This window comes from Melanerpes formicivorus, unplaced genomic scaffold, assembly GCF_026170545.1.
Source record: "Melanerpes formicivorus ecotype bairdi unplaced genomic scaffold, bMelFor1.0.p_v2 SCAF_2, whole genome shotgun sequence".
In the NCBI taxonomy this organism is placed as follows: Eukaryota; Metazoa; Chordata; class Aves; order Piciformes; family Picidae; genus Melanerpes; species Melanerpes formicivorus.
The window spans coordinates 56,446,686-56,458,499 of NW_027142354.1; the positions used below are offsets into that span (position 1 = coordinate 56,446,686).

General features: G+C 46.5%; 1 protein-coding gene across 1 annotated transcript in view; it reads left to right on the plus strand.

The window, feature by feature from the left end:
* RNF130 (ring finger protein 130) overlaps positions 1-3,283 on the plus strand; it is a 53,113-nt gene extending 49,830 nt beyond the window's left edge. The window contains exon 9 of the mRNA XM_068162437.1: positions 1,222-3,283. Coding sequence (XP_068018538.1) covers positions 1,222-1,237 — 16 coding nt within the window. The 3' untranslated portion in view covers positions 1,238-3,283. The remainder of the gene's footprint in view (positions 1-1,221) is intronic.
* The last annotated feature ends 8,531 nt before the right edge of the window (positions 3,284-11,814 follow it).

Consider the following 11,814-nt stretch of genomic DNA (forward strand, 5'->3'; position numbering starts at 1 on the left):
TAATGAGGAAGCAGAAAACAACAGCAGCAAGAAAGAGGCCACATAATACACTGATGCAAGTAAAAGGTGCAAAATACTCTGCTTTGAAACTCACCTAAAAGCAGGTCTTGACCTTTTTGTTTCTCTGTCATTTGTGCATCTGAAATCTGTTTATTTAAGGCTGTAGTTCTGGAGTCATGTGGATATACTAACTGTATATACCAACTGTGTGTATGCCTTGTGTATATCCATGTGCACTCTTAAGTAAGCCTGAGAAAAGTAAACATTGCCTAGGTGATAAGAAAATAAGGAACCAGCTGCTTTTCTCTTGGTCCCAGGCCATTGATGCACTATTGCCATCAAACTATTTAGGTAGTGGTTTTAAGGAGCAAAACAAAAAAAGAGCACATTTTGCTTTGCTTCACAGGGAATGGTCAGGAATTGCTCTGTAACTGTGTATTGAATCCAGAAAGCCCAGGTGTTGAGCAGCACCACCTAGAGAGAGTTTTCAGGTGGAGTTTCTTTACAAGTCTAGCAAAGTGCTCCAACCTCTGGCTGCCCTGTCTCTTCTGTTGCTCCTGTAAGAGCAGTGTAAGGAGCAGATACCTCCTTATCAGAGGGCTGGAGCTCCTATCCTGGTAGGACAGACTGAAAGAGTTGGGGCTGTTCAGTCTGGAGAAGAGAAGAGACCTAATTGTGGCCTTCCAGTATCTGAAGGGGGCTACAAGAAGGCTGGGGAGGGACTCCTCAGGATATCAGGTAGTGATAGGACTAGGGGGAATGTCTAGTCATGAGGTCTGTGGTGACAGGTTGGACTCGATGATCTTTAAGGTCTCTTCCAACCTTAGTGATACTGTGAAGCTGGAGGTGGGGAGATCCAGGCTGGACGTGAGGAGGAAGTTCTTCCCCATGAGAGTGGTGAAGCCCTGGAGTGGGTTGTCCAGGGAGGTGGTTGAGGCCCTGTCCCTGGAGGTGTTTAAGCCCAGGCTGGATGAGTCTCTGGCCAGCCTGCTCTAGTGTGGGGTGTCCCTGCCCATGGCAGGGGGGTTGGAACTAGATGATCCTTGTGGTCCCTTCCAACCCTGACTGATCCTACGACACTCTGGCCTTGTATATAATTAGTCGTTTCTCTGGGCAGGATTGTTTGTTTGTTTGCTTGCTTTGTTTTTGGTGCTGTCAGTATTAACTTACATATTTTTCTCTCCTTTGTTTTTTCCCCCCCTTTCTCTCCTGCCCCTGCAGAGCAGAATGGTATTGAAGAAGCGCTTCCCGGCCGATCGCCTCGGAGAGAGACACCTATTTTTATGCATCATTTATCGATCATGCAGCACAAGCAATTATTTAGTACATTCTATTTTTTCATGAAATTTGCTGATGCCAAAGCTTTGTATTAAGGAAAAAAAGTGAAGAAATAATAATAAAAATTAAAAAAACAAAAAAACAACCAAACACCAAACCAAGCTCGAACTTTAATTATGAAACCTTACTCTGTGAGAATGTTTCTTGGATCTCGAATGCTGCGTCCAGTTCTGGTGTCCTTACCATAAGAGGGGCTCAGATCTGTTGGAACAAGTCCAGAGGAGGGCCACAAAGATGATACAGGGGCTGGAACACCTCTGCTATGAGGATAGGCTAAGGGAACTGGGATTGTTCAGCATAGAGAAGACTCCAGGGGGACCTTATAACTGCCTTCCAGGACCTGAAGGGAACCTACAGGAAGGCTGGAGTGGGATTCTGGACAAGAGTGTCCCCTGACAGGACAAGGGGAAATGGATTTAAATTGAAGCAGGATAGGTTTAGATTAGATCTTAGGAAGAATTCTTCACTATGAGGGTGGCAAGACTCTGGAATGGATTATCCAGAGAGGCTGTGGATGCTCCCTCCCTGGAGATGCTCAAGGCCAGGTTGGATGGGGCCTTGAGTAGCCTGGGCTAGTTGAGAGGTGTCCCTGCCTGTGGCAGGGAGGTTGGATTAGATGCTCTCTGAGGTCTCTTCCAGCCTAAGCCATTCTATGATTTGATGACTTTGTGTTAGTACTGAAGTGTTACAGCCTTTTGTGAATGTTATAAGGCTCTTTGTTTCTTTTGAATGTTTTGTGTCCTGGCAGATCTGTGTTCTTCTTTCATTTTGGGGCTTACACACTAACAAGTGGAAACCTCACTCGGTGCCGTTCTTATGGTGCCAGCCAGCACTGGAATGAGAACAGGAGCATTGTTACCCACTGCTCCAGACCAGCTTGGCAGGAAAAAGAGCTGGGCCAAGCATTCTGGTATAGAACAGTCTTACCTTGAGTCCAGCTGAGAACTGATTTGAAGAAAGAAGATTTTCTCCATTGCTCCTCCTGTAACACTCCTGTGTTGCACGGGGAGGACTGCAGTCTGGTTCTCACCTTCAGGTTGGGCATTGCTGAAGCTTTCAGCACTGTTCTCTTGACAAACAAATTGCAAACCTTTGCTGTCTTTTGCTTTCATGCCACCCTTCTTTCTGGTAGAAGTGAAGTTACTCTAAACCACTTGTCCTTCCTAATACTGAGTGAAAATGTGGTGGTTTCCTCCACTATCATCCCCAGAGCCTCCTTTTGTGTTATTGACTGGAGTTTGTTCAAATTCAGCTCATGGAAGGTTGATGATGGTCTTTGCTGTAATGTAGAGCTCAACACAAACATGTCCCTTCTTGCCATGGCTTTTTCACCAGTGAGGAGGCAGCGGGAAAACATCTCCTCGCTGTCCTCACTCAGGCTGTTCCACGCAGGTTTACTTATGCAAGCAGTGTGTGAGTAATTTCACAGCAGGCAGTTCAAACATGCAGATCTGATGGGCAGCCAAAAGTGCTGATGCTTGGGTTAATGAGATGAGTAGATGAAGGTAACAAATCACTAAGGAAAATATAATGGGGAGAGGGCAAAAACCTATTCTGCCTTAGGTTGGTTTTGTTGCTCTTGTACCACGGCGCAGGCGACGGAAGCTTAATGTGTGCTGATTTAATTAAATGGACAGAGAAGCAATTTTTACTGTGGGATTAATTTTTGTTTTATGTACTGGGAAACAGAGGATTTAATTTCATTTTGTTTGTTTTTATGTATAGGCACTTTCAGAACTTAGGAACCCCGCCAGAGCCTACATTAAAATAGTTTCTTAATTCTTATCTGTCTGGCAGCCTTCAGCTGAGAGAGCAGCTTTTGTAATAAGGGATGAAGTGCATGATGGCTTCAGTGCATTTAATAGAATTATTTTTCACTGTGTCCTTGTGAAATTTTGAAAGAAACACAAAACCAATCAATAAAGCAGTTAAGTGTGTTTTGAAAGACTGGAAAACCCCATTGGACTTACTCACCAAGAGAAAGGGGGAAAAAAACACCCCAAACATACTGCATCTGAGGACTGACTCCTGGTAAAACAGTGTTGGTCACTGTGCCTTGCAGCCAAAACCAGAGGAATGTGGCTAGAGCTTGGTTCCAGGGACAAGCTGTGAAACAAAAGGGTGACTTCTTTTTGTTGCCCATCCCTCAACAGCAGTCGTGCTTGTCTCCTAAAACTGAAATCCTTAAGTGCTTTGAATGCTGTTGGGAGGGATGTGCAGGGACAGCCTGAACAGTGTGGTGACCCAGATCTGAAAGGCAGCACAGACAGTTTAGTTCATGTTTCTCCTACAGAACAGCAGCAGGAAGAGAAGTTGACTGATATGGGGAAGAAAATGGTTGGCATTTTCCTCCCTAAATGATTCAAATAACCCAGGAGCAACCTTTTTAATCTTTCTTTTGAGCCTCTACCAGTCGTCTCAACAAAGTGCTTATGGCAACACAGCCAATATCTGCTGGCTTAATCACAGGTCAGGCTAGCAATGTAAGTGTGTACACTCATAGAATGCACTGGGTTGGGAGGGACCTTTAAAGGTCATCTATTCAAACCCCCTTCAGTAGGGGGCTGGACTAGATGATCTCTCAAGATCCCTTCCAGCCCCTGATATTCTGTGATTCTGTGAATAGTCAGGGACACCTTTAACCAGATTAAGTTGCTCAGAGCCCCATCAAGCCTGACCTTGAGTGAAAGTTACCCTGCTGATGGAATGTGTTCAAAGATGGATTCTGCAACATCCCAAAACCTCATTTTCCCCCTCTCGTCCCCTCCCCTCTCGTCCCTTCCCCTCTCGTCCCCTCCCCTCTTGTCCCTTCCCCTCTCGTCCCTTCCCCTCCTTTTCTTTTTTGCTGTTGGATAGAAAAGAAGGAAATTCAGCAAGTGTTTGTTGCCTGCCATGCTTTTGTATACCCCCACAAAAAAGATGAGTAATGTTACTCCTGTATGCATAATCCCAGCAGTGAAAGAAGAGCGGGTCTCTTTCCCCAGATGCCGCACAGATGGCAGGACTGGGCTGAAGGAAGGGTGTCGCAGGGTGTAGTTCAAGAGGGAGCAGCAGGGCCTTGTTCAACAGCTGGCTTTGAGGAAAGGATAGCATAAGAAATAATCCTGCTTCCTCATTCTTAACTGAGGCACTGTCTGAAACAGATTGTCTGAGGTAGGGACTGCTCCAACTGGAGTCCCACATTAAGCCATCTGCCAGAGGAGCTGTGGAGAGGCTGCAGCTTGTGGTACAGGATGGCCCTGGCTGATGACTGAGGGCATTAAAATGCTTTTGGATGGAAGGAACTCCAGGTGAATACTGCTGGTGCACCTGCAGTGCTATGACAATGCTGTGTCTCTTGAGTTTTTGCCTTTGGTGGTGTGCCTAGCTCTGTGGCACCCTGTGGTAGGTGTAAAGATCAATTCCAGAGTAGCATGTTTAGTTGCAGACTCAAACCAAATTATCTGAAAAGTATTTTGTGAGTATGTAATAAAGAATAGTGGCAAAGAGCACAGAAGGATCCACTTCCATGTGTTCAAACTAAATGCAGACTTCCCAATTGCTTTCTGTACCAAAGAGAGAAATCTTGATCTTCCTTAGTACGTGCAAAAGAGGAGGAACAGAGTCATAAACAGGATTTGGAGCTGTGGATGTTTCTACTCATCCTTAAAATACATTGATTCAGTAAATTTATCAACAGGACCAATGCCACCTCTTCAAAGCAACACCAGCCCTTTTCTGTGTTAAGATGAGCACAGCTGGGTCACCGTGCCCTGCTGACTGGGTTTTGAGCCATAAATTGTGGGCAGTGATGCCAACCTGCTTATGAGAGCACCTGAAGATAGAGTGTTGAAAAGCACTGAGCACCAGCTGGGTTTTCAGCACTGGGTGGGCTGTGCTGGAGAGGAGAGAGACATTTAGGGAGAGAATGAATGATGTGGCCCAAAAGTGGTGTGAGAGCCAAGAGATTGGTATCTGCATGGAAACATGCAGCCTCCCTGGAGGTGGGTGGCTTACATTGCTTTTGCCAAGAGGCCAGAAGACATCAGAGTGAAGGATTTCAGAGGTGTTGGATGTGCAGTGCTTTTTTGACAGCTTAACTCTCAAAGTTTGTTGCCAGATGACCTGCCTGCCCCTCGATTAAACTTCTCTCCTGGCTCTGCCAGACTGGAACTCTGGCTGCACATGGAGGAAATGACAGCCTGGGCTGTCTGCTTCCTAAGCCCTTGTTTGAGTTTTGTGTGATCAAAACAAAAGCAGCACCAAGCTTTTAGAGTCTCCTTTGTTTGTTTTCAGCATCAGCTGTTCAGTGTGTAACATTTCAGAGGGTGAAGGAACGGGAGATGAAACTTCCAATACTACAGACGCAGTCTCAAGCTGTGCCAGGGGAGGTTTAGGCTGGATGTTAGGAAGAAGTTCGTCATAGAAAGAGTTATTGCCCATTGGGATGTGCTGCCCAGGGAGGTGGTGGAGTCCCCATCACTGGAGGTGTTTAGGAAGAGACTTGATGGGGTGCTTGGTGCCATGGTTTAGTTGATTAGATGGTGTTGGATGATAGGTTGGACTTGATGATCTCCAAGGTCTCTTCCAACCTGGTCTGATCTGGTCTATTCTATACTATTCTATTCTGTACTATACTATACTTATACTATACTATACTACACTATACTATACTACACTATACTATACTATACTATACTATACTATTCCAGCTGCAAGCTGAGGTTTGGTCCTGACCCATATCACATTGAAAAAGAGTCTTGGACTCAATTTTGTCTGATAAAATTTTTAAGAAGCTTCAAGGGTGTTTTTTTGTCTGAAGACACACTATAATCATCTGGAAGGTATAGTTGCAAGGTTGTTCCCTCAAAAACTCAACCTTTTCAAATGCATTTGTAAGCATTACCCAGTTTTAGCAAGCTGTAAACTCGGGAGATGATTTGGGTGTACAAAGCAGGTCTTCATCATCCACTACCAGCTGCTTCTGCAAAGTATATTCCTACAGAGTACACTTCCAAATACCTGGATGTGTGATCCTGGCACCATGAGCAGTTCACTGCTTTGCAATGTAACTGCTAACTTCACTCCCTTCAGTTAACTGCAAGACCAAAAACCTTTTGCTTATGAGAACTTCCCCTTCTCGGTGCACGTGGTTGAGTGAGTGTGCAGTTAGGAAGCTGGCAGCAGATACGTTGCCCAGCTTCAGTGTTCTGCAGTTCTGAACAAGGGTTTGACCCAGGCACATGACTGCTGTGCAGCTCAAGCTGCTGCAGATCAGGATGGCAGCTTGCTGAAGATGAGTTTGCGTGGAGCCCATCTGCAGTGTCCCTGGCTCTTCAGCCATCGCTCCTCTGGGGCCTCTGCTTTGAATCGTGCAAAATCCATCTTCACATCTGCTCTTTCAACAACTCCACACATTTGTTTCTAACTCCAGCTTCTTCTTTTTAATTCCAATCAGGACTTCCTGGGTTTCTCCTTTTCTTTTGGGGGAGTGGGGAAAGAGAAAAGATGTTTTGGGCAGTAGCATATCCCTCATCCTTCGGTAATGTCTTCCCTTATATCTGTGGTAAGATTTTATTTATGAAGGGCATGGACTGGACTTGAAACCTGGCAAAGAAAGAAGAATTTAAGCACCTGTGTTCTGCCAGGGCTAAAACTGCAATCCCCTTGAGCAGCTTGTTTCACTGATGCCTGAAACTGAAGGCACTTTGGTTTGCTGAGTGCCTTGTTGATGAACTTGGAAACTTTTCAGTTGCCTCCAGTTTGGCTCAGTTGACTGCCTGGCATACTGTAATGTAAGGAGCCTTGCTCCAAGCTAATGCCCCCTGGGATTGAGAAACCAAGTAATGAAAATGTTTTGGCCGAGGGCCTCATCTGATAGATGCTTCAGAGAGAACCATTTGTACAGCAGTAGGGCAGGGCACCTTGCAAAATATCTGTGGCTTTGGAGAGCCATGGGCATGCCAGGTCTCCAAGGGAAAAAATGAACTTCCATTCCCCAACAGCTGCTCTATCAACACTTATCTAAACAACCTCTTGCTACTTGTTTCAGAGATCACCACTGTTGGAGGAGGGGGTTTGGTCTCCTTTGATTCTGTGTAAGGAGATCTGTGGATGGTGACTGGGTGGACGGAGGTTGCTGAGCTCTGGAGGGGGCAGGCTCTCGCTGGCATTGGTCAGACCATCCTCGGTGATCTCTCGGTTCCTTCCAGTCCCATGCTGAAGTGCTCTGTGCTGGTGCATGGCACAGGGACCGGGACACTTACCAAGAGTTTCTGGAGAAAGCACCTGGCTGCTTCACAGGGCTGTAAATCAACAGCAAACCCCAAGTGCGAAACTCCAGCCTGCCCCAGCCTTGCTCAGACTTGACCTGTTTTATCTGCAGGAACCATTTGAGGTGGGATTGTTCATGCATATGGAAAGCAGTTGCTTTGAGCTGGCAGGGGAGCAGAGCAAGGGAGGTGAACTGTTTCGTGCAGCTGTTCCTGGTGTCTGTTGAAGGGTGGCTGGCGTTGCCAGGCGTGCTGTGCTTGTGGTTGGCACCCATGTAACAAGGATGTTTCACTCAGGTCTTGCACTGTTCACACCTGTTCCTAACGAGGTTTTCTCCTACCTCTTGCAGGCAGTCACTTCTTCCATCGTAACTCTCTGTCCCCTCGAAGCCTGGTCTACGAGAGCGAGTTCTCGACCATCGAGCCTGCCTTGGACATGTATGATGAGAACAAGACCTGAAAGGAATCCATGCTCCTTCCTGGCCCTTTTCCCGTTTTTTTCATTTCTCATTCCTATTGTTGTGTACTCTTTCCATGGATCTCCTTTGTCTGAAGAAGAGCTGCTTTTTCCAGAACACGAACCCGCCTTCTCGACTGCAAAGACGAAGGACCAGCCGTGGTGGTTTCTGAGGGTGGCATCTTTGAGCTGACAAAGAGCTGCAGGCAAGCCAGGGTTGTCTGATGGGAATGGTTGAGCGACAGCACAGGGAGCTGTGTCGGTCCAGCCACGGCGGTGCAGAAGAGAGGCTTCACGGTGGTCCTAAGAGGTTGTGTGGTGCTGCAAACCCTGACACAGGCGTCTGCTGTCCCCATTTTTCGATTGTCCAGAGGGTTGGGCAGATGTCAGAGAGGGAAGCTGTTGTAGGGGAGATGGCCAGTGACTGGTAAAAGCAGTCGTCAGTCTCGGTCAATCCATAACCTTACTGTGAAGTAGCCCCTTCTGGAAGGGACCTTGAGGAGCGCGCCGAGTTTCCTACAACCCACGGAACCCCGGGCAACAGTGAGCCAGTCTGACCTTCAGGCTGCAGAGTGGACCTGTGTTTGCAGAAAGGTTTCAAGGAACTTGATGCTTTGGGTTTTGTTTATTGGTGTTTTTTTTTTCTCCAACCTGATTGAAGCAGGAGGAAAATGGCCTACACAGAACAGACCTTTTGGTCCTTCCGTGTGCTCAAGTCAAGTGAGTCTCTTTCTACAGAGAGGAAATTCACAGAACCAGCACTTGATCTACCTGAAAACCTGACTCTTTGAAATATGCAGGAATCTAATGAGCTGAATTTCTCACTTAACTTTTTTTGTTGGGTTGGTTTGGTTGTTGGTTTGGTTTGGTGGGTTTTGGGGTTTTTTTTTGAGGGGGGAGGGGGGGGTTTAAAACAATCCACAGAATTTTTCACTGAGGTTTTTTAAAAAGCCAGCATGTTGGCATTACACAGAGAAGAAAAGAGGTAAGCTTCTTACCCCTTCTCCCATTGAGACCTGCAACAGTTAAATAAGACACGCCTTCTCCAAGCTGTGCTCTTTCCCCCTGACATCAAGAATGGGAATGCAAAAGAAAGAAGAAGGAAGGAAAGCAGCAACAGCTTTGACACACTGCAGGGGAAAAAAGCATCCATTTTTACCAGTGTGTGTGACAAAAGTGGTGGGGAAATGAAAATTGTTTGCAAGCTTCTGAAAGAGTAATGCAGAAAGGGAGAGGGAGAGAGGAACCTCTGGAGTTACCCATCCACAGCGTCCCTCAGACGAGCAGATGTGGAGGAGCGAGGGCTTGTGCCCCACCTTTTCCTACCGGACAATGCGTAGCTGTTTAATGAATGTTTGGCTATTTCTCCATGGCAGTCTGAGTTACTGTAGGTGTAGGAATGCATTTGTGTCCTTGTGAAACAAAGCTTCACCCTCTGTATAGGGATCTTGAGAAATCAGTTAAGCCAAAAAAGAAAGGTAAGACATAACCCTGCCAACGCTTTAATTTCATCCGCTTGGGCTACGGGCAGGGGAACTTCCCCTCCTTTAGTCTGTTTTCTTTTTACTGTGTAGCAGTCTGCTTGACATATATCCTTACCTGAAGTGCGGTTTAGCTGTGTCTTGAACAGGATGTTTAAGAGAAAAAGAACAACCCAGCTCTGCATAATGAGGAAATGATCCTCTCTGTGGAGCCTGCTTTGACTTTTGTTGCTGTGCGTCAGCTTTATTTAATCTGATAATTCAGGAGTGGGTGGTGTGAAGTGCAGGGAGGATTTTCTCGTAATTCCCACATTTATATTTACCAAATGCACTTCTGTTATCATTCAGATCACTCTGGAAATACACTTAAAGCCCAGACTACTTAAGAGCACAATTTTCACACCCACATTCTCCTACAAAGCAGAAAGGAAGGTTGCGGAAAATGCCAGCCGGGGGCTTGAGAGGCAGCAGGTTGTGGCCAGCATCCTCCCTCTGTGCAAAGAAGGGGCAGCTCCTGACAGCACCAGCGAGCCTGGGCAGGGCTCCCAAGCCCAGCCTGGCTCAGCTGCACTCAGGTCAGTGCAGGGCTCTGGGGGGTGGCAGAAGAGCTGATTGAGCAACCCCTGGTTTTGTAACTGCATCTGTGAGATGGCAGCAGGCAGCCGTGTGAGTGCCGAGGGCCTTCCGAAAACAACCGCCCCAGAGAAACATCACCTTCTGGCCAGGATGCTGTAGGGCTTGCTGTGATCCGTGGAGGTTACAACAGCAAGCACCAGGCTGTTTGTGGTCAAATACCAAAGTGTCTGGGTGGCTCCCACGAGCACCTGACAGCCTGCCCTGTGCTGTGGGTCCCAGCGCCACGGCGAGAGCTGGGTGCAGGGCAGGGGTTTGGGTAGGACGGCCTGTGGTGGCACTGCGTGGGGCACAGCTGCTCCAAGCAAATCCTTCTGGCAGGGGCTGCCTCAGCCTGACACAGGGATCTGCCCCAGGGCCACTGGGAATTGCTGCAGGGCATGAAAAAATGTGGTGGTTTCTCAGTTCCAACTGAGACCGTTTGCGTCGGCTTTGTCCCAGAGCAGCCAGAAAAGCTAGAAAAGGCAGGGAAATTACATCACACATTAGACAGTACAAGGCCTCCAAAGACCAATTAATCAATGTAATTGATATTCTGCTAAATCTCCTTGTTTCTAACCTAAAATCTTGGGTTTAACGATGGGGGAAGGAAGGTTTGCCTCTGTGGTGGAGATCATCAGGGTCTGGGGCGTAGTGATAGAAAAATGGATTCGTGCTGTAGCATCTTGGAGAAGGGAGCTGAAGATTGTATCTGACATCCTGGACTGGGGAAATCTTGCAACACTGGGAACATTTAAAGCTAGTTTGAGCAGTTGATCCCTACCTGCGTGCTGGGACATGCCCTGGCAGACATTCTTCTACTTAGTCATGTTTAAGATGAGGAGGAAGCCCCACAGCAACATGGGTGATTTTTCTGGGCTGTGCTGGTAAGTTTGAGGTTTTCCTTTTAATATTAATCAGTAGATAGATATATATATATATATAAAAGAAAACAAAAAGCTTGATGAGCATTGTTGTGCTTGTGCTGCTGCAGTGGTGCTGTGTATGGTTGAGTCATTTCATAGAAGTAAAGCATACTGCCTTCTACCAAGGACTGGAGGTGCCAGTGACTTGGAAAATCATTTGTGAGGTTGAAAAACAACAGAAGTGCTTTTAAACAGAAAAAGAGTCATTTGATGACATCTATATGTATAATTTGAAAGAAAGAAAGCAAGCTTTTATCTCCCAAGTGTTTCCCTAAACTACTTCAACCCTAGGACTTCAGCTTCTCTTTCCCAGCCTTCTGTTCCTTGAGAGTTTTGCATGTTCCCGTAAGACATTGGTAAAACCAAGGCTTGCTTCTGTCCTTAGAGGATAATTGCCAGTAAAAAAAAAAAGACCCCAAACCAACCAGACTGTGTGCTTTTTACCTGGAAGACTAACATGAAGTAGTTAAATTTGAAGCATGTTAAAATCCTCCCTACTCTAGTCATGAGGTCTGTGGTGACAGGTTGGACTCGGTGATCTTTGAGGTCTCTTCCAACCTTGGTGATACTGAATACTGAAAGATTGACTTCATGACACTCCTTCCAGTGAGCTCATGTGTTGGTCATCTGTTTGCACTCTCCTTTGCTTCTAGGATGCTTGCCTTGGCACCTGAGGATGCTATAGGAATAGCCAGATAGCCTACATAAGCCAAAGAAATCCCCCCCCAAAATAGTTCCATAACTGTGTT